This window comes from Mesoplodon densirostris, chromosome 3, assembly GCF_025265405.1.
Source record: "Mesoplodon densirostris isolate mMesDen1 chromosome 3, mMesDen1 primary haplotype, whole genome shotgun sequence".
Classification (NCBI taxonomy): domain Eukaryota; kingdom Metazoa; phylum Chordata; class Mammalia; order Artiodactyla; family Ziphiidae; genus Mesoplodon; species Mesoplodon densirostris.
The window spans coordinates 91,193,919-91,218,104 of NC_082663.1; the positions used below are offsets into that span (position 1 = coordinate 91,193,919).

The following is a 24,186-nucleotide window of genomic DNA, read 5'->3' on the forward strand; positions in this document are numbered from 1 at the left end:
TTCCCACTAGCTTAAAAGGATAGGTGAAAGTGACTCTGAGGTAATGAAAAGTCAGCAGTTGGACAAAGAAATTCTCCATTTCTCTGTTCTTTCTGTTGTCCTACAGTTTGGAAAAAAAGGAATCTATGTAAGAGGAATCAGAATGCTTATTATAAGAAAAGTTATATGTTCTCTTGAAAATAGTAAATTATAGTGAAGAACACAGAGCCTGGAGTTAGTCAGCAAGTAGATAATCAAATTCCAGCTCCACCTTTTACTAGCTTTGTGACTTTAGGAAGTTAGTAAGTGCTCTTATGCCTCAGTTTCATCTACAAATGCAGAAAATAATAGAATGTACCACATAAAGTTGTTAATGAAAATTAAATGCTAAACAAAAATAAGTAAAAAATAAACAGTGACAGGAACAGCAACAGGAAGAATAAACAGGTGATATTAGTAAATACTGGCAAAGTTACTGCAATATTACCAATCAAAATTTTCTGTGGTTTTAATCACTTTTTAAACCCAGACTGGCTTAGAAATTTTTTAAAATACAATACAATGTTTACCTTGCATTTTATTAACTGAAATACCATGAACTGAAATAATTAGTAGCTCTATCTTTTTATAATAATGAATAACCATTACCTGAACTTATAATTTCTGTAAACTCCTGAAATCCCTCAAAGAGAGTTTCTGTGAAAAACTAACCAGTTTACATGTATGGTTACCACTCAGTAAATAAGAAGATTTGATAAGTCAAAATATCTAATTCCCTGACCATGTCAGACAGCCCATCCACCACATATCATGGTACTAGAAATAAACCACTTTGCTCACTAAACCATCTCACAAAGCACAGCACGAAACCTTACCTATCTTCATCTTTGTCATACAGTTGGTAATAATCTCCACAGCCATTCCAAAACGTGTTATCCACAACTTCTTGCCTTCCTGTGGCTCCATTTTCTGGTGTTATTTGGTTATCTTCTGTTTCCCTCTGTGTAACTCTTGCGAAAGGCAGATCCAAGAACATACAATCATGTTCTCCATCATAGTCATCACATTTTATTAAGAGGTCATCTGAGCCATTTTCCTCAACTTCCAAAGCCTCTCTCCACCTCTGAACACTTCTTTGTTTAGCCTCATGCCTATTGAAACCTGTTTCTTGGTCCACCTGGCTTGAACTTATCAGTTTCCTAACTTTGGGCCTCACTACCTGTTCAGGAGAACTTCCCTGGTTTTTGCCCCTATCACTGGTATTTTGCTCACTGCAAATATGCCTGGGAGCACAGGCTGAATCTTCAACTGAATTTTCTCTTTGTCTCTCCTGGCTAGTATTATTTTGTTGTTTCTTTCTAACCACTTCATCCTCAGAAGAGGACCTCTGAAATTCCTGATTGTTCTGATTGACAAACTCAGTATCACCAGTTGAACTTTTCACTAAAGGTGCTGAATCTACCTCTTCAAACTCATCTCTTAATTCACAGTTAAAAGAGGGAACTGTTGGTGAAAGACCAGTGTATGCCTCTACCTCTCCATTTTCCAACTCAAACACTGTATTGCCCAATGCTTCCTGATATCTACCACCTTCCACAACGTCTGCAGAGAGCTGATGACGGTCATTATCCTCTCCGTGTCTGCCATCTGGATCATAAGAGTCAGTATGAACCAATGTAATTCCATTTTGGACACTTGAAGCATTACAAACTCCTGAAGTATATTCTCCCTCAGAATGATTGTGAAGATCTGTACTGCTTCCTAAGGTCTCCCTGCCTTCCTTGCTATGATGTACTGCAGCAAAGGATGGACTGCTCTCAACGGTTTGATTCAATGCTGTATCACAAATGGGAATTTCTGCTTCAGTTTTTTCAAATAAAGGATAATTGGGTAAAGAAGAATGAACTTGATCCAATGGACAGGAACCTTCATAGGGAACAAAAGAAAACATATTTAGAGGGATTAATTTAGATAATGTTTTATTTAATAATGACTCTTTAACTAGAAATCATACCAATTATTACTTATTTGAGAATATGAGTGAATTTCTCTGACAGGTGCTTCTAGGCTCCCTAACTTAACTGGGAGGGCAGACTGGCTACCCTATGAGTTCATTTATGCCACTGTGTAGCCTCTTAATATCCTCTCCCTCAGATGTCTTCTGTAGGTTTTTCACCTAATACCTAAAACATTCTGTAAAAGATATTTAAAAGAGAGGCTAATGAGAGACTAACAATGAGAGGCATAAGTGAAGTCACAGGGTAACCAATCTGCCTTCCCAGTTGTTGGACTGTGCAATTCAGACTTAAATTACTTTATTACGTGTAGATTTTTTAAAAGGTGGTTATAATAGATATAAGAACAGGCTATATATAGATCTAACAGAAATGAGACTCTACTGTGTTTTATGTCAGTTCAGAAGATTATATCTCAGTCCCTAGATACGTAATATTAGATTTCTATCCCCAAAATGAATTGTTAAAATATATCTAGAATGAGTTAACTTTAACTATGTTACAGCTATCAGTGAAAAACAACAAAAGAGTCAATATGTTGATTCTCTTTGTCATAGTTTGTCAGAATTCTGAGACAAGAGTAAAATCCTATCTACTCAACAAATTACTTTAAACATGAGTATCTTTTACCACCACTAATGTAATAACAAAAAATGAAGATGCTAAGACCTGTTGGAACAAAAATTTATAAATAACTGAAGGGAAGTCTTGTCATATCACAAAAAGGCTGCTTTAACAGAATGACCTTAGCTAATAATTCAGATTCTTGTATATAAATGACAGTAAAAAAAATAACCTAGAATTATCAAGTTTGCTCAGGACAAGAGGAAGATGACATTCCAGTCCAAAAATGTGTAGTTATAGTACATGGATACCTGCAAAATACTTTTTCAAACTAATGAATAATTAGGAAATTTTAATTAAATAACTATATATTACTTGACATTTATATTTTATATGATTCTAAAAGAATCAACTTAACCAAGTTAAATTATTGAGATACAAATAAAACAACAAAAAGCTATTTAAATGTAATATGCAGGGAAAAATATACTCAGTTCACATTAAAAATTAAAAATTAAAAATTTTTTTGGATTGAAAGATGAAGATTTCCTCTGGCTGAAGGATGTGACAACACGTAATCCCTGCCATGACAATGTAGTTATAGTTTAATGATTGGCCACATTCTATCTATGTTTAAATGTATACACTATTAAGTTAATAGAAAATTTTGAAATGAATTTCTTGATAGGAAATGTATAGCATTTATACTATACATAAAACCCACTCACTATTTCAAATATTACAAGATCAATTTTTACATGGTTATTAATAGCTTTTAAATAATCCCATGTTGCATACCTGAGGAATTTTCTTTTGGAACATCATCTAGCTCCAACACTTCATAGTCATCACCAGCCCTACCTAAGCTTCTTTCATGCCTGGTCATACACGGTTTGAAACTGACATATGCATGCCTTCTGCCATATCGCCTGCCTGTGATTGTCTGATATCCTCCTGCTGGTTTGGGCCAGGCCGCCTTGCTGGATTCTTGATCCATTGCTGAAAAACAGAGTTAAAAATAAAAGAGGCACAGCAGTGACTCTTATTCTGACATTTGGGGTGATGTTTCAACATATATTGCCAAATCATATGCTACTGAACATCGAATGCCCCTTACTAGTAATATAAAACATACTTGAAAAGAAAACATGAAATACTACATTATGAGAGTTACGTGACCCCCTTATCCCCCAATATATCTTTTAAAGTTTGGTTCCTTTAAGGTATTTCAGATTTTTATAAGGTTACTTACCCCAAATTTTTTCCACTTGCCGAATTACTATACTGTAAAAGCTCCTTAAGGATTGGAGAATGATTCTCCAAGTTATCAAAGTACCTTATGTATAAGTGCTCAATACATATTTGTTGAGTGAATTATTCACACGTACATGATACGATGGTTTCAATTACATTAAAAGTGAATAAATTCCAGTCAAAGGTAACAAGTAATTTCTTTAAATGGTATCTGTACTATTATAAAGAACTAACGGGACCACAATAAAATATATCCCAAAGATCAGGGTCAGGTAAAATTCTCCAAAAGAAAATAGTGGTGAGCCAAGTCAAACTTTTCAAAACTACCAATGGTATACATATGGTATGTACGAAAAGAAAAAGCCATCAACATTTGAACAATTCGAATACTAAGTTCTGATGCCTGAGGGATATATAGTAGCAACAGTAGCATCTTTTACTGAGTAGGACATTATCTCATATATACATATAGCAAAAGTTTGCTTAGTCAATTGAGTTTTACATATATTATGCAGGAACTAAACAAAATATTTTCTCACAGTTTACGGAATAGTCAATAAATGAAAAAGTTACACATTTTTGTTTTATTGCATTAGAATAAGAAATATAATTGGTTTTAAGCACAAAAACAAACCTGTATTTGTAACATTATAATATATGATACCAAGTGTTACATTGTTACTTCATCCCCTCACAAACCTGTTGAGGTGGATACTGTATTTTATTTTAAAGAATAAAAAACTAGGGTTAAAATGAATTATTTAAGAAACTTGTCCAATAACCCAATATTTTGACTCCAGACCAGTACCCTTAACAACACCTCCAAAAGAATAGTCTCCAAAGTGAAAAGCACAATAGATGCCAAGGGGGTATGGAAAGAAAATATGAGTCTCTATTTATACTCATTTTTGTATCAAAAATTAGAAATTAAGCTTTATAAATATTCAACACATGGATTGAAACTAGCCTTAAGTAAGACCATGATCACACATCACGTATGGTACTTAAGGAATCTGGAAGGAAAAATATGAAGTTCTCAATGTAGAGGAACTGACAGAGACACCTTGCTTACCTGCTGGCTCTTTTTCAGTATACTGTGACATATATGGCAGTTTCTGTGTGCCCAGTTCAGTGGAATTATGGATGTGATTTAGTTTTTACTCACACAATGGATAAGCTGCAGGAGATTCCTACAAAGAAACCATGGATTAAACAAAATATTAATAATACAGGCACAAAACAAAAATAGCGAAACTAATACTACTTCTCCTGGTGAAGTTCTTAGCTAGCCCATAATAACAGAGAAAAACACAATTGGATCTGTCAAGTCAATCAAAAAACCTCAAAACTATGAACATGGCTATTTGAAAGAGATTTAGACCTCCTCTTGAAAAACCTTGCCTTAAGTATATATCATCCTTAAGATTGACAATGATAATAACACACAAGTAGTTTATAAGTAAATAAGCAAATATACTGGGAGAAGTGTTGATTGGGGTATGTGACCAAACTGCTTGGGGGTCTACTACACACTATCTGCTTCTCCATCAAGCACTAAAGTTCCTTTAGCCCTGGCATTGTGAAAAGAAGTTAACCCTAAGAATACAAACTTCATTATAAAAATGTATAGTGGTACATTTTAAAAATGTATAGTGGCTTATGACAATTAATAACTAATGTGTATAAAAATGATACACTTGTTCTTTACAATAAGTCAGCTGACCATTCAGATATTTTAATCCCAAAGAAAAACCCATTCTAAATTAGAAGAACTAAAATTTACCGTGCAAAGTATAAAATGACTTCATTTGTTTTGAAATTAATCCATTTATTTACTATTTTAAAAGTTGCAACCTGTGTTTTTTTTAAAGTTTGTCAAGAGCTTAGCTTTTTAATTAAATACTTTAATTACTTAAACACAAGCTATTGCTAAACTGCCTACCACCAACTTAAAGTTGTTACAAGATGATAGTTCTGAAAATTAGTTTAACTGTATATGTTATCTATCTAGCCATGTATAGCTATAAATTAACATACATAAAAGTACACACATTCTCCCATATAAATTATAAATTCAGCAAAAGGTTGTACAGTAATGTTCTAATATAGCTAAATCAAGTCAGATGGTTAACAATAGCTAAAGGGTAAAGGAATATCAAGAAAATAATTCTACCATACTGGCAAAAACACAAGCTCTGATTAATATTGTTTTAATAGTAAGAAAAATAATCCACAATTAACTTGAATCTTCACAGATTCACAGTATAATACATGGCAGACTCAAAGGTTGGCCATGGATTTAAGTTCATGAGTATTTTACCCAAAGTCTTTTCTTTGAAATAAGGCAATATTCCAGGCACTATTTTCAGTGCTGAGGATATAACAATGAACAAAATAGACAAATATTCCTGCCCTCCTAAAACTGCAGTATGGGGTATAGACATTAAACAAATAAGTAAAAAATAAAGGTATGTTAGACAATAAATACTATGGAGCAAAATAGAGCAGAGAATAAAGAGCTGCTAGGGGTGTGCAGTTTAAAGTAGTGTGGTTAGGGAAGGCCTCACTGAGAAGGGATCATTTGAGCAAACACCTGTGAGGAGAGAGCCACGTGTAAACCTAGGGAAAGAACATTCTCAGCAGAATAAAAAGAAGATCCTGAAGTAAGGATTTCCAGAATTTACCTTAGCAAGAAGTCTGGGATGGAATGAGGAAGAGAGAAAGTAACAGATGAGGTTAGAAAGTTAATTAGGGAGAAGGGAGTAAGGTGGAACAGACTACATAGGTCTTTACAGGATAATAGAAGAAATGTAGGTTTTATTTTGAGTGAGAGGGAAAACCACCAAACAGTTCTGAAAAGAGAACTTCTGTTTTAAAAGGAACACTCTGGCTACTGTGTTTAGATGAAGGGGAACAAGGTCAAAGGCAGGGAGACTGGCTAGAAAGCTATGGAAATACTGACAAGAGATCACAGTGGTGATCTGAAGAGGAGATAAGCAATCTATGTGAAAGAGAATTCAGAATAATGATAGTAAAGATAATCCAAAATCTTGGAAATAGAAGAAAATACAAGAACCGTTTAACAAGGACGTGGAAAAATTAAAGAGCAAACAAACAATGATGAACAACACAATAAATGAAATTAAAAATTCTCTAAAAGGAATCAACAGCAGATTAACTGAGGCAGAAAAACGGATAAGTGACCTGGAAGATAAAATACTGGAAATAACTACTGCAGAGCTGAATAAAGAAAAAATAATGAAAAAAATTGAGGACAGTCTCAGAGACTTCTGGGACAACATTAAACACATCAACATTCGAATTTTAGGGGTCCCAGAAGAAGAAGAGAAAAATAAAGGACTGAGAATATATTTGAAGAGATTATAGTTGAAAACTTCCCTAACATGGGAGAGGAAATAGTCAATTGAGTCCAGGAAATGCAGAGAGTCCAATAAAGGATAAGTCCAAGAAGAAACACCCCAAGACACATATTAAGTAAACTATAAAAAATTAAATACAAAGAAAAAGTATTGAAAGCAGCAAGGGAAAAGCAACAAATAACATACAAGGGAATCCCCATAAGGTTAATAGCTGATCTATCAGCAGAAACTTTGCAATCCAGAAGGGAGTGCCAGGACATATTTAAAGTGATGAAAGTGAAAAACCTACAACAAAGATTACTTTACCCAGCAAAGATCTCATTCAGATTTGATGGAGAAATTAAAACCTTTACACACAAGCAAAAGCTAAGAGAATTCAGCACCAACAAAAAAGCTTTACAGCAAATACTAAAGGAACTTCTCAAGGCAGGAAACACAAGAGAAGGAAAAGGTCTACAATAACAAACCCAAAACAATTAAGAAAATCGTAATAGGAACATACATATCGATAATTACCTGAAATGTAAATGGATTAAATGCTCCAATCAAAAGACACAGAGGGGCTGAATGGATACAAAAACAAGACCTGTATATATGCTGTCTACAAGAGACCCACTTCAGACCTAGGGACACATACGGACTGAAAATGAGAGGAAGGAAAAAAATATTCCATGCAAATGGAAATCAAAAGAAAGCTGGAGTAGCAATTCTCGTATCAGAAAAAGACTTTAAAATAAAGACTATTAGAAGAGACAAAGAAGGACACGACATAATGATCAAGGGATCAATCCAAGAAGAAGATATAACAATTTAAATATTTATGCAACCAACATAGGAGCACCTCAATACATAAGGCAAATGCTAAAAGCCATAAAAGGGTAAATCAATGGTAACACAGTAATAGTAGGGGACTTTACCACCCACTTTCACCAATGGACAGATCATCCAAAATGAAAATAAGGAAACACAAGCTTTAAATGACACATTAAACAAGATGGAATTAATTGATATTTATAGGACATTCCATTCAGAAACAACAGAATACACTTTCTCCTCAAGTGTTCATGGAACATTCTCCAGGATAGATTATACCTTGGGTCACAAATCAAGCCTTGGCAAATTTAAGAAAACTGAAATCATATCAAGTATCCTTTCCAACCACAACACTATGAGACTAGATATCAATTACAGGGGAAAAAAACTGTAAAAAATACAAACACATGGAGGCTAAACAATATGCTACTAAATAACCAAGAGATCACCAAAGAAATCAAAGAGGAATTCAAAAAATACCTAGAAACACGATGACCCAAAACATATGGGATGCAGCAAAAGCAGTTCTAAAAGGGAAGTTTATAGCAGTATGATCCTACCTCAAGAAACAAGAAACATCTCAAATAAACAACCTAACCTTACACCTAAAGCAATTAGAGAAGGAAAAAAAAACCCAACGTTAGCCGAAGGAAAGAAATCATAAAGATCAGATCAGAAATAAATGAAAAAGAAATGTAGGAAATGATAGCAAAGATCAATAAAACTAAAAGCTGGTTCTTTGAGAAGATAAACAATTGATAAAAGTTGATAAACCATTAGCCAGGCTCATCAAGAAAAAAAGGGAGAAGACTGAAATCAATAGAATTAGAAATGAAAAAGAAGTAACAAGTGACACTGCAGAAATACAAAGGATCATGAGAGATTACTACAAGCAACTATATGCCAATAAGATGGACAACATGGAAGAAATGGACAAATTCTTACAAAAGTACAGCCTTCCAAGACTGAACCAGGAAAAAATAGAAAATATAAACAGATCAATCACAAGCACTGAAATTGAAATGGTGATTAAAAATCTTCCAACAAACAAAAGCCCAGGGACCAAATGGTTTCACAGGCGAATTCTATCAAACATTTAGAGAAGAGCTAACACCTATCCTTCTCAAACTACAGGCCAATATCATTGATGAACACAGATGCAAAAATCCTCAACAAAATACTAGCAAACAGAATCCAACAGCACATTAAAAGGATCATACACCATGACCAAGTGGGGTTTATCCCAGGAATGCAAGGATTCTTCAATATTTGTAAATCAATGTGATACACCATATTAACAAATTGAAGGATAAAAACCATATGATAATCTCAGTAGATGCAGAAAAAGCTTTCGACAAAATTCAACACCATTTATGATAAAAAAAACTCTCCAGAAACTGGGCATAGAGGGAAGCTAACTCAACATTAACAAAGGTCATATATGACAAACTCACAGACAAAATAGTACTCAATGGTGAAGAACTGAAATGATATCCTCTAAGATCAGTAACAAGACAAGGATGCCCACTCTCACCACTATTATTCAACATAGTTTTGGAAGTTTCAGCCACAGCAATCAGAGAAGAAAAAGAAATAAAAGGAATCCAAATCAGAAAAGAAGAAGTAAAGCTATCACTGTTTGCTGATGTCATGATACTATACATAGAGAATCCTAAAGATGCAACCAGAAAACTACTAGAGCTAATCAATGAATTTAGTAAAGTAGCAGGATACAAAATTAATGCACAGAAATCTCTTGCATTCCTATACACTAATGATGAAAAATCTGAAAGAGAAATTAAGGAAACACTCCCATTCACCACTGCAACAAAAAGAATAAAATACCTAGGAATAAACCTACCTAAGGAGACAAAAGACCTGTATGCAGAAAACTATAAGACACTGATGAAAAAAATTAAAGATGATACAAACAGATGGAGAGATATACCATGTTCTTGGATTGAAAGAATCAACATTGTGACAATGACTCTACTACCCAAAGCAATCTACAGATTCAATGCAATCCCTATCAAAGTACCAATGACATTTTTCACAGAACTAGAACAAAAAATTTCACACTTTGTATGGAAACACAAAAGACCCTGGATAGCCAAAGCAATCCTGAGAAAGAAAAACGGAGCTGGAGGAATCTGGCTTCCTGACTTCAAACTATACTACAAAGCTACAGTAATAAATACAGTACAGTACTGGCACAAAAACAGAAATATAGATCAATGGAACAGGATGAAAAGCCCAGAGATAAACCCACACACATATGGTCACCTTATCTTTGATAAACGAGACAAGCATATACAATGGAGAAAAGACAGCCTCTTCAATTAGTGGTCCTGGGAAAACTGGACAGCTACATGTAAAAGAATGAAATTAGAACATTCACTAACACCATACACAAAAATAAACTCAAAATCGATTAAAGACCTAAATGTAAGGCTAGACACTATAAAACTCTTAGAGGAAAACACAGGCACAACACTCTATGACATAAATCACAGCAAGATCCTTTTTGACCCACCTCCTAGAGAGATGGAAATAAAAACAAAAATAAACAAATGGGACCTAATGAAACTTAAAAGCTTTTGCACAGCAAAGGAAACCACAAACAAGATGAAAAGACAACCCTCAGAATGGGAGAAAATATTTGCAAATGAAGCAACTGACAAAGGATTAATCTCCAAAATACACAAGCAGCTCATGCAGCTCAATATCAAAAAACAAAACCCCACCCAATCCAAAAATGGGCAGAAGACCTAAATAGACATTTCTCCAAAGATATACAGATTGCCAACAAACACATGAAAGGATGCTCAACACCACTAATGTTAGAGAAAGGCAAATTAAAACTAAAATGAGGTATTACCTCACACCGGTCAGAATGGCCATCATTAAAAAATCTACAAACAAGAAATGCTGGAAAGGGTGTGGAGAAAAGGGAACCCTCCTACACTTTTGGTGGGAATGTAAATTGATACAGCCACTATGGAGAACAGTATGGACGTTCCTTAAAATCTAAAAATAAAAAAACCTACCATATGACCCAGTAATCCCACTATTAGGCATATACCCTGAGAAGACCATAATGCAAAAAGAGTCATGTACCAGAATGTTCATTGCAGCACTATTTACAATAGCCAGGACATGGAAGCAACCTAAGTGTCCATCTACAGATGAATGGAGAAAGAAGATGTGGCACATTCATAAAATGGAATATTACTCAGCCATAAAAAGAAACAAAATTGAGTTATTTGTAGTGAGGTGGATGGATCTAGAGTCTGTCATACAGAGTGAAGCAAGTCAGAAAGAGAAAAACAAATATTGTATGCTAACACATGTATATGGAATCTAAAAAAAAAAAACGGTTCTGAAGAACCTAGGGGCAGGACAGGAATAAAGATGCAGATGTAGAGAATGGACTTAAGGACACAGGGCAGGGAAGGGTAAGGCGGGACGAAGTGAGAGAGTGGCACTGACATATATACACTACCAAATGTAAAACAGATAGCTAGTGGGAAGCACCCGCATAGCACAGGGAGATCAGCTGGGTGCTTTGTGACCAACTAGAGGGATGGGATAGGGATGGTGGGAGGGAGACGCAAGAAGGAGGGGATATGGGGATATATGTATACATATAGCTGATTCACTTTGTTGTACAGCAGAAACTAACACAACAATGTAAAGCAATTATACTTTAATAAATATGTTAAAAAATAAATAAAATAAAATAGTAATAAAGCAAAAGACTTAAGCAAACAGAATAATGAATGTTCATATATCTAAGTGAACACAATATACACTGAAGTTGATACATACTAAGCCTGCACCTTGAATTGCCTTCAGAATCATAGTTCTCCTACACCACTGAGTAGTCAACTAATAGACCAGCTTGTATAATACTTAAAACTTACACACTTATTGTTATTATTTTTGCGATGTAGCCCACTCACTTCAGTAACATCACCATACCTCTGTTAGAATAATGTGCTGGTTTTATAATATGTCCACAAATTCTTTGATACTTCTCCCTTCAAAAAGCAGAACCTAATTTGTTCCCTTTAACTGTAGGCTATACTTAGTGACTTTTTTCTAATGAAGATAAAATGATAGAAGTAACAGTGTGTGATGTACAAGATTCAGACACAGAAGACATTGTAGCTTCCTCCTTACTCTCTCTTGGCTCACTCTCTCTGGGAGAAGCCAGAGTGCTACACCATAAGATCACTCAAGTAGTCCTATGGAAAGGTCCACGTGATGAGGAACTGGCAGTTTCTGCCAAAAGCCAGAAGAAACTGAGGTCTTCTGGCAATAGCCATGTGAATGAACCACCTAGGACGCAGATCCTCCAGCCCCAGTCAAGGCTTCAGATGACTGCAGTTCCAGCCTACACCTTGATTGTAGCCTCATGAGACCTTGATCCAAAACCACCCAGCCAGGTTACTCCTAAATTTCTGACCCATAGAAACTATGAGATAATAAACGTTCTGAGCTGCTAGGTCTATTGCTGCATAACAAATTATCCTGTATTAGATAAATACAAGCAATTTCAATTACGGGTACTTAGATTCTGAATTTTCTTCTATTTCCACCTATCACCAGAACGAAGATTTTCTAATACCATCTCATGAAAGTACATTTTCTCCCTTTAAAATATCTACTTATGGGCCTCCCTGGTGGCGCAAGTGGTTGAGAGTCCGCCTGCCGATGCAGGGGATACGGGTTCGTGCCCCGGTCTGGGAGGATCCCATATGCCGCGGAGCGGCTGGGCCCGTGAGCCATGGCCGCTGAGCCTGCGCGTCCGGAGCCTGCGCGTCCGGAGCCTGTGCTCCGCAACGGGGGAGGCCACAACAGTGAGAGGCCCGCATACCGCAAAAAAAAAAAAAAAAAAAAAAAAAAAAAATCTACTTATTCTCAGCTTGGAAAATGCCATGTTAGGGATAACAGTACCAAAATGAATTATACTGGTCTTTTGCTTGTTGACAGTGTCAGAACTGCTGCTTAGCACTTACACTCCACCTATCACCTAGTAGATGCTCACTGAAAAGCCACTGGATCAGGAACACTTACTTTTAGAATTTACATCTAAATAATTTAAATGAAGTTTTAGGCAGAAGGAGAGAGAAATCAGTTGAACTTCCAGAGGAAAAGTTTCAACTGAAAGCCTGTATCTATACCACTGTGATCCATTTGCTGGGAGCCAGAAAAAAACTCACTTGGAAAAAAAAAAAGAGGTGTTAATGACATATAACATTGTATTAGGTGTACAACACAATGATTCAATATTTATATATATTGTGAAATAATCACAAGTCTAGTTAATATGTGTCACTATACAGAGTTATGAAATTTTTTTCTTGTGAAAAGAACTTTTGAAATCTACTCTCTTAGCAACTTACAAATATGCCACATAGTACTATTAACTATTAGTCAACATGCTGTACATTACATGCCCATAACTTACATATTTTATAACTGGAAATTTGCACTTTCTGACCCTCTTCATCCATTTTGCCTGCTCCTAACCCCACCTCTGGCAACTACCAATCTGTTCTCTGTATGTATGAGTTTGGGTTTTTTGGTTTTTTAAGATTCCACATGTGAGATCACATGGTATTCGTCTTTCTGTTTGATTTCTTAGCAAAATGCCCTCAAGGTCCACCCATATTGTCACAATACCAAGATTTCACTCTTTTTAATGGCTAATATCCCATTTATATATACGCGCGCACACACACACACACACACACACACACACACACACACACACCCCACATCTTCTTTATCTATTTATCCACTGATGGGCACTTAGGCTGTTCCCATATCTTGGCTGTTGTAAGTGATGCTTCAGCGAACATGGGGTGCATATATCTTTTCAAGTTAGTGTTTTCATTTTCTTCAAATAAATACCCATAAGTGGAATTTCTGGATCAGATGATAGTTCTATTTTTAATTTTTTGAGGGACCTCCATATTGTTTTCCATAGTGGCCGCACCAATTTATATTCCCACCAACAATATATGGTAATGAATGGTAACCAGACTTTTGGTAATGATCACTTTGTAATGAACACAGATGTTGAATCATAATGTTGGACACCGAAAACTCAGATACTGTTATATAGAAAACAGAACAAAACAAAAAGTTAGTTCAGAAACAAATACAATTTGATCCAACTATTTGAAGAGGGGAGTCTTGATTACTCTTCCAAGCCCACTGGAATATTTATTTTATATTCTCCCATATTTAGCTTTACATATATGCTTCCAAAGTGCCCTAGAAACGTTTCTTAAAATTCCTCTTAAAACAAACTTTTATAATTATCTAGCCTGCATTTCCTTTTAGTAAGATAATTCTTTAGTCATACAAAATTTTGTAATTATTACCACACTTGAGCTATATATTCAGAAATAAACACTTCATGACAAAATGAGTTTATGACAAACTCTGACAAATGCCACTAGAAAGCTGTTTCATATATGTTGGAACCAATTACATTGAAACCTAGTTTCCTAACATTATCTCGTCGTTCCACTTTCAGCTGCTAAGGCAAAGTAAATATCCCAAGAGATTAATAAAGTATCTATTTTGAACAATGTAAGCTTGCACTTGATCCTATTTCACACTTACTTATTATTTTTAATATATCTCTAGATTTTTCCTGTCTTCTATCCACAAGCACAAATGGTTGCTTATACATATATACAACTGCAAAATATTCAGTACATCTAACTAGTAAACAATAAATAAGGATTGAGGTGACATTACTCCCATATATCACTGTAAGCAACTGGACACATTACTAAAAGTAACTGCAGTAAATCAAGTAATCTATTATCAACCACAAGACTTGAAAGTTACAAGCTGCTACACAAGCAAACTTCCAGGCTATGACTGGCAAATTCTGCAAGGAACAGCTGTAGAAATGATAATACCTAAATCAGAGAGAAATTTTAAGGTACAACTGTTAAACTTCTAAGATGAAATGGGTTTGCTATCCCTAGTTACAAGAGGTAACCTGATAGAAGGCTATACTTGATTAACTAACTACTACTCTTCTCTGAAAACTTTTTTGTAAACCACTGTAAAAGAGGAACAGTAAACTCAGCATTGGTACAGTGAAAATTACATTACAAAACATAACTCAAACGTAAAATATACATAATCAGAAACAAATAATCCAAAAATGTTATATTTAAGTAGGTAAAAAACTATATTTTCAAATTCTGTTCTGGTAAACCCTCTATCTCACCAAGTGTTTATAAACTTGTCATTCTGTTAAAAAAAAAAGTGTTAACAAAATACTGTTTTTTTTAAAGACTATCAACAGCAATCTTTGAAGAAAGACTTGAATGAGCGTACACCCAATACCCAACACACTAGAACAATATTTTCTGTGTTTTACTGGAAGCGTAATTGGCTAAGGGGGAAAAAGATTAACAAAAGAAAAGTAAGATGAAAAAATATAGTATCAATTCACTAAAAAACAAGATGAAGAACATTCCTCAAATTTACCTCTCATTTAGATAGGAAGATCTCTGATTCAAATGTGTCACAAATAAGGATGCTGCTCAACCTACTCTCTTTTGAGATGTGCAAGTCAATCAGCTCAGAATAAAAAAGCTGCAGAGAACTAACACAACATTGTAAATCAACTATACTTCAATTTAAAAAAAAACAAAGCTGCAGAGATTTACTTTCATGTCAGTGAGCCACGAAAAGAAAAAACAAGGGAACAGGAAATAAGGAAAATAAAAAATAAAATGTTATGCATACGAAAAGGTAGCAAATTTCATCTGATGTTAAAAAATACAAAATATGCTCAGAATAAATTAATGTATCTGTGACAGACATTTAGATTTGAGCACTACCAAAAAACAACAAAAAAAGGGAGGGGGCTGGGTTGGGGGGAGGCGGAGGGACCGGTGTCGGCCGCCGCCGCCGCTGCCGCCGCTGCTCCAGCCTGTTCCGTGTGGCCCACGCGAGCCCCGCTGCGGCCATGATGATCCACGGCTTCCAGAGCAGCCACCAGGACTTCTCCTTTGGGCCCTGGAAGCTGACGGCGTCCAAGACCCACATCATGAAGTCAGCGGATGTGGAGAAATAAGAAACCAAATAAAAAGGGATGAGGGTGCTTCAGGGGCAGATACCTACAATCTAGAGTAGCGAGAGGTATACACACTCGATTGAACTTGAGGACCTTGTCTTACAAGATTGTTAAATATGATGATCTCTGGTCAGCAAGAAAAGGTTAGCTGATGAATTGCATATGCCATCTCTCCCTGAAATGATGTTTGGAGACAACGTTTTAAGAATCCAGCATGGCTCTGGCTTTGGGATCGAGTTCAATGCTACAGATGCATTAAGATGTGTGAACAACTACCAAGGAATGCTTAAAGTAGCCTGCGCTGAAGAGTGGCAGGAAAGCAGGACGGAGGGTGAGCACTCTAAGGAGGTTATCAAGCCGTATGACTGGACCTATACAACAGATTATAAGGGAACGTTACTTGGAGAATCACTTAAGCTAAAGGTTGTACCTACAACAGATCATATAGATACAGAGAAATTGAAAGCCAGAGAACAGATTAAGTTTTTTGAAGAAGTTCTCCTGTTTGAGGATGAACTTCATGATCATGGAGTTTCAAGCCTGAGTGTGAAAATTAGAGTAATGCCTTCTAGCTTTTTCTTGCTGTTGCGGTTTTTCTTGAGAATTGATGGGGTGCTTATTAGGATGAATGACACAAGACTTTACCATGAGGCTGACAAGACCTACATGTTACGAGAATATACATCACGAGAGAGCAAAATTGCTAATTTAATGCATGTTTCACCTTCCCTCTTCACGGAACCTAATGAAATATCACAGTATTTGCCGATAAAGGAGGCAGTTTGTGAAAAGCTAATATTTCCAGAAAGAATTGATCCTAACCCTGCAGACTCAAAAGAATGTACACCTGTGGAATAGAATTTATTACAACATATACTGACCGTGGAATCTGACTGGAGACCTTGGGGCTATTTTGGAGGGGGTATTTTTATTATGAGAATTAATTGCCTTGTTATGTGCAGATTTTCTGTAGCCTTAAAGGAAAAATAAATAATAAAAGAGTGTCGCAGGCAGTTTCCACTCAAAAAAAAAAAAAACAACAACAACAAAAAAGGAACACATGTGAATGGGGGTGGGGAGATACAGAAACAAGCATGGCAAAATGTTGAGGCAAGATGATATGTACATGGGGGTTCCTTGTACTCTATTGAAATTTGTTTGGAAATTTTCAAGATAAAAACTTTTAAATTGTTTTCCTTTTCTCTGCAATCATTTGTTGAAGAATTGTTTACATATAATAAAGTATAAAACTCAAGTATACATTACAATTCAATGAATTTTTACATAGGTATATATCTGAAAAACTACCACCTACGTCAAGATGTAAATCATAGACCATAACTTCAGAGGGTTCTCTCTCTCTCTCCTTCCAAGACACTGACTCCTCACAAACCAAAGGCAACCACTCTCCTGACCTCTATTACCCCAGTTTAGTTTTTCCTATTTTAAACTTCATACAAGTGGAATCATACATCATGAACTCTTTTGTGTCTGTCTACTTTTGCTTGACACAATGTTTCTGGGATTCATTGCCGTTATGAACATCCTTGTACATGTTTTGTTTTGTTTTGTTTACCTTTCTTGGGTACATCTAACCTGAAATTACTGGGTCACAGTACAGAGCTATGTTTAGCTATAACACATACTAACAGTTTTGTAAAGTGGCTGAAACAACTTGACATTCCCACCAGCAATATATAAGAGTATCAGTTGTTTCATATCCTTGGCAACACTTGATATTGTTTCACATCCTTGGCAACACTTGATATTGTCAGTCTCTAATTTCAGCCATTCTGGCAGGGGAGTGATGGTGCCTCATTGTGATATTTCCCTGATGAGTAATAATGTAGAGGAGGGGTCCCCAAACCCCGGGCCGCGGACCACTACCAGTCCACAGCCTGTTAGGAACCAGGCCACACAGAAGGAGATGAGCGGTGGGAGAGGGAAGCTTCATCTGCCACTCCCCATCTCTCCCCATTGCTCGCATTACCGCCTGAACCATCCCCTCTCGCCGGTCCATGGAAAAACTGTCTTCCACGAAACCAGTCCCTGGTGCCAAAAGGTTGGGGACCGCTGATGTAGAGCACCTTTACCTATGCACATTGGCCTTTTGGATAACTTCTTTTGTGAAGATCTGCCTGTTTTGCATATTTTAAAAAGTGTGTTGTTTGCCTTTTTCTTTTTGATTTTTAAGAGCTACCTATATTTTTCTGGATACAAGTCTTTCACCAGATTTACTTAATGTGAGTATATTCTTGCAGTCTGTGGCTTGCCTCTTTTCTTTAATGATGTCTTCATGAATAGAAATTCATAACTGATTGTAGTCTAATTTATCAATTTTATGTTCTATTTAAGAAATTTTTGCCTACCCCAAGGTGGTGAAGATATACTTCTAGGTTTTCTTCTAGAACCTTGATAATTTTAGCTTTTACATTTAGTTCCATGATCCAACTCAAATGAGCTTTTGAATATAGTATCAGGTAAAAATCAAGGTTCATTTTTTCCCAAATATCCAATATCCAATTTATCTAACACTATTAAAAGTAAATGTTTTCTTAACTTCAGTGGAGCTTTTGTCATAAACCAAGAAACGACATATGTGAAGGTCTATTTCTAGACACTCATATTCTTCCATTGGTCTTTTTGTCTACCTGGTTCTAATATAACACTGTCTTAATTACTGTAACTTTATAGCAAGTCTTGAGACATTTACATTCTGATATAAATTTTGGAATCCATTTGATGAAAATTTTTAAATTCTGGGATTTTAATTGAAATTTTATTGAACCTATAACTCAACCTGGGGGAAATTGACATTTTAACAATATTGAGTTCCTACCATATAAAGATGGAATATTTCTCCACTTATTTAAGTATTTTTAAATGTCTCAGCACTGTTTTATATTTTTCAGTGTAGAAGTTTTGCCCAAGTTTTTATTATATTTATTCTTAGGTATCTTACATATTTTGATGCTATTCTAAATGTACTTTTCTAATTTTATTTCATACTTTTTGGTTGCTAGCACACAACTTACAATTAATTTTTGCATGTTGTCCTTGTATCCAGTCACCTTGCTAAATTCATTTTTTTCTAAAACTTCGCTGGTAAACACTTTGAAAATTTTTTTCCATTTTTTAAAATTAACTTTTTTTTATCCTGAGGGCACTGGTTAGAATTCCAGCATAATGTTAAATAGAAAAAAAGATATGGGACATGAAACAAGGTTTTTCATTGAGTATATTAGCTGTAGGGGTTTTTTTGTTGTTGTTGATACTCCAGAAAATTAACAATATTTTCTTCTATTCCTAATTTGATGAGAATTTTTTAACACGACAGATGGTGACTTTTGTCAAATGATTGCTCTATCTACAGAGATGATCATATGAGTCTTCTACACTGTTAAAGAGATGGACTACATTAATTGTAAAACAACAAACCAACCTTGTATTCCTGGAACAAATCTGTGATATCTTTTTTACATATCACTGGATTATCTCCGTATCTATGTTCTTGAGAAATATTGGTCTGTACTTATCTCTTCTTTCTCATGTTCTTGTTAGGTTTTTCCTACCAAGATTATGCAAAAATCATAAAATGTTCAGGGAAATGTTTTCTTTTTCAGTTCTCGAAAAGGTCTGTATAAAATTAGCATTATATCTTATTTAAATGTTTGAGAGGTTTACCAGTGAAGCCATCTGGGCCTGGGGTTTTCTTGATGGAAAAGTTTTTAATAAATTCAATTTGTTTTTCAAAGATTATGACCTTTCATTCAAGTTATCAAATGTACTAACATAAAATTGTTCATAATTTTCCTTAACAATTTAATATCTATACAATTTGTAGTGATGCTTCACTTTTTCATTCTTAGTATTGGTACTGTCTGTTGTCCCCCAATTTTATCTTGATCAGTCACTACAGGTTTATTATTTTTTAAAAGTCTTCTCAACAAACTGTAAATTTTTGTTTCATTGATTTCTACTTTTATATTTACTACTTCCTTCTTTCTGCTTTCTTTGGGTTTGATTTGTTGCTCCCTTCAGTTGTGAGCTTACACCACTGATTTTGAACTTTTCTTCCTTACTAATATATGCATACAGGCATACCTCAGAGATATTGTGGGTTCAGTTTCAAACCACCAAAATAAAGTGAACAGTGCAACAAAGGAAGAAAATTTTTTTTTGGTTTCACGGTGTGTATAAAAGTTACATTTTTGCTATACTGTAGTCTATTAAGCATGCAATAGCATTGTGGTTAAAAAAAACCAATGGACACAACTTAATTAAAAAGTATTTTACTGCCAAAAAAGTGCTAACTATCAGTGAGAAAATGCTGTTGGACAAATGGCACCGATAAACTTGCTCATTGCAGGGTTGCCACAAACCTCAGTTTGTAGAGAAACAGAGTATCTGTGAAGTGCAATGAAACAAAGCACAATAAAAACGAAGTGTGCCTGTAAAAAGCAATAAAGTCCTCTCAAAGCACTGCTTCAGTTACACTCAACAAGCTCTGATGTAATACTTCTGTTGTTTTTCAGATCAAAATATTTTCTAATTTCCATCGTGACTTCATTTTGATTCATGGGCTATTTAGAAATGTCTTGATTAATTCTCAAACATTTGGAGCTTTGCTAGCTATTTTCTGTTACTGAGTTGTAATTAATTCCACAGTGATCAGAAAACATGTACTGTATAATTTCAATTCTGTGAAATTTGACCATACTTCAAGGACCAGAATATTTTGGCAAATGTCCCAAGTGCACTTGAAAAAAAAAGTAGTCTTCAGTCTTTAGATAAAATGTTCTATGAATGTCAATTATATCAAGTTGATTAATCATGTCACTCAAATTTTCTATTCCCATACTGATATTTTTATATAATTGTTCTATCACTTACATCAAATGTATATGCAAAGTCTCCAGCTATGAAAGCATACCTATTTTTACTGCTAATTATATTAACTTCTATATTCAGAAGTTATGTTATTAGGTAAACACACACTTAGGATTATTATACCGTCTTGATGAATTGACCTACTTATTATGATACTTTCCTGTTATCGCTTATACTTCTTCCTTTATGTCTATTTTGTACAATATTAATATAGGCACATCAGCTTTCTTTTGGTGAGTGTTTGCAAACAATATTTATCCAATCTTTTTACTTTCATATTATGTGTGCCTTTAAAGTGCTTTTTTTAAAAAAAATAAATACTTTTAAAGGTTTTTTTTTTAATCATGCAAACACAAGTCAAAAGAAAGATGGAGTGGCAACATTAATATCAGATAAAGTAGACTGCAGAAGAAGAAATATTATCAGAGACAAAGAAGGATACTATATAATGATAAAGGGGTCAATTCACCAAGAAGACATAACAATCCTAAACATATATGCATCTGACAACAGAGGTTCAAAATTCATGAAGCAAAAAGTGTTAGAACAAAGAGGAGAAATAGACAAATCCACAACTATACTTGGAGACTTCAATTCTTCTCAGTGACCAACTAAACAAGTAGACAAAACCTCAGTTAGGAAATAGAAAACCTAACAAGCACCACTAGTCAACTGACACTTACAGAATATTTCATATAAATAAATAATTTAGTTTTTAATATGGAATGTAGAATTTATAGAATATTCCACCCCAAAGCAGCATAATATACATTATTTTGAATTGCACATGGAACATTTACCAAGACTTACCATATTCTGAGTAATAAAACTTCAAAGAATTCAAACAAAAGTATACAAAGTATGCTTCCCATCTAAAACAAAATTAAGCATAGAAATCAATTATAGAAAGAGATATGCAAAATCAACAAATAATTGGAAATTAAACAACATACTTCTAAACAACCCATGGGTCAATGTGAAAGTCACATAAGAACTCAGAAAATATCAACATAAAAATTTGTGGGACCACGGCTTTCCTGGTGGCACAGTGGTTAAGAATCCTGCCAACGCAGGGGACATGGGTTCGAGCCCTGGTCCCAGAAGATCCCACATTCCACGGAGCAACTAAGCCCACGCGCCACAACTACTGAGCCTGTGCTCTAGAGCCTGCAAGCCACAACTACTGAAGCCCACGCGCCTAGAGCCCGTGCTCCACAAGAGAAGCCACTGCAATGAGAGGCCTGCGCACCACAAAGAAGAGTAGCCCCCGCTCGCCACAACTAGAAAGAGCCCGCGCGCAGCAACGAAGACCCAACACAGCCAAAAATAATAAATAAATAAATAATAATTTAAAAAAATATTGTGGGACCATCTAATGTGGTGCTTAGAAGGAAAAGAAGAAAGGTCTCAAATCAATAGCCTAAGCTTATACCTTAAAAAATTGTAACAGAGTGGATTTAAATCCAAAGCACACAAGAAGAAATAGTAAAGAGCAGAAATCAATGAAATTGAAAACATTTGATTTTTGAGTAGCAAAATAAGCAGCTGGATCTTTGGAAAAATTAACAAAATTGATAAACGTGGAAACAAACTAATAAAGACAAAAGAGGGGACACATTGCCAATATCAGGAATGAAAGAAAAGACACCACTATAGATGCTATAGACATTAAAAGGACAATAAAGAAACAACTTCATGGCAATTAATAGATGAAAGAGACAAATTCATTGAAAGATACAAACTACTAAAGCTCATATAGTAGGTGACTCACATAGTCAAAGACTGAAAGATTTTAAGAAAAAATTAGATAACCTTAACCATCCTATACCTATTAAAGTAATTAAATTTATTCTTTAAAGCCTTTCAACAAAGAAAACTAAGCCCAGATGAGTTAGTTTGCAAACTCTGATAAACATTTATAAAATAATACTAATCTTATCCAAGATTTTTCGGGAAATATAAGAGGAATAAATACTTTAAACCTATGAGGCCAGCATTATTCTGATACAAAAATACTACACAAAAAGGTATTCTTCATGTACACAGATACCAAAAAATACCCAACAATTTATTAGCAAATCTAATCCACCAATTTATGAAAATGATAATACATCACAACTAAGTGAAGCATATCTAGAGAATGCAAGGTTGATTCAACATCTGAAAATAAATCAATGTAATCCATCTTATTAACATACCAAAGAAGATAAACCATAAGATTATCTCAATAAGTACAGTTAAAACATTTGAGCACAATGTACAATCATGATTAAAAAACTCTCATCAGTCTAGAAACAGAATGGGGACATCATTAACTTGATAAAAGGATTATTATACTTAATATAATAATATGTAGTATATAATAAAACCTGATAAAAGGCCCTAGTATACTTAATAATGAAAGACTGAAAGCTTTTCTCTTAATATCAGGAATAAGACAAGGATATCTGCTCTCACCACTCCTGTTCAACATCATACTGGAGGGCCTAGTCAGCGCAATAAGGAAAAAGAAAGGGTGGTAGGGGAGGTGGTTACACATAAACTGAAAACAAAAGAAACAAAACTGTTCTATATCCACAAATGATACAACTATCTACATGAGAAAATCCGAAAGAATCTACAAAAAAAAAAAAAAGTTACTAGAATAGGTGAGTTTAGCAAGGTTGCCAGGTTCAAAGTCAGTATACAAAACTGTATTTCTAAATACTGTCAGTGAACAACTGGACATGGAAATTTAGGAAAATTATATTTATAATACTATCAGAAGTGATGAAATACTTGGATATAAATCTGACAAAATATGAACAACATCTGTATGTTGAAACTATAAAATGCTAATGATGGAAAATGAAGATCTTTGATTAAAACAAAATAGATGGAGATATCCTGTGTTCATTGATTGAAAGACTCAACATTAAGATGTCAATTCTTCCCAAATGGATCCATGCATTCAATATAATCTAAATTAACATCCCCTCAGTACTTTTTGTAGAAACCAACAAGTCATTTCTAAAAAATTGTATGGAAAAGCAAAAGAACTAGAATATCCAGAATGATTTTGGAAAAAAATAAAGCTGAAGAACTTACATTACCTGATTTTAAAACTTACTATAAAGCAACAATAATCATGACAATGTGGCATTGGCAAAATGATAGATACAAAGATCATGGGGAC

At 34.7% G+C, this 24,186-nt stretch overlaps 2 protein-coding genes across 3 annotated transcripts in view; one reads left to right on the forward strand and one right to left on the reverse strand.

Annotated features, from left to right (window-relative positions):
• The window catches only part of PJA2 (praja ring finger ubiquitin ligase 2), a 126,278-nt gene that overhangs the window by 51,417 nt on the left and 50,675 nt on the right, over positions 1-24,186 (reverse strand). For both annotated transcript variants that reach the window (XM_060093235.1, XM_060093234.1), the window contains exons 2-4: positions 4,885-5,002; positions 3,357-3,557; positions 855-1,905 (exon numbers count right to left, since the gene is read on the reverse strand). In XM_060093235.1, coding sequence (XP_059949218.1) covers positions 855-1,905; positions 3,357-3,557; positions 4,885-4,915 — 1,283 coding nt within the window. In that variant the 5' untranslated portion in view covers positions 4,916-5,002. The remainder of the gene's footprint in view (positions 1-854; positions 1,906-3,356; positions 3,558-4,884; positions 5,003-24,186) is intronic.
• On the forward strand, positions 15,915-17,081 carry LOC132485327 (TIP41-like protein). Its single transcript, XM_060091840.1, has 2 exons — positions 15,915-16,117; positions 16,265-17,081. The coding sequence occupies exons 1-2, from the start codon at positions 16,014-16,016 to the stop codon at positions 16,977-16,979; spliced, it is 819 nt and encodes a 272-aa protein (XP_059947823.1). The 5' UTR covers positions 15,915-16,013; the 3' UTR covers positions 16,980-17,081.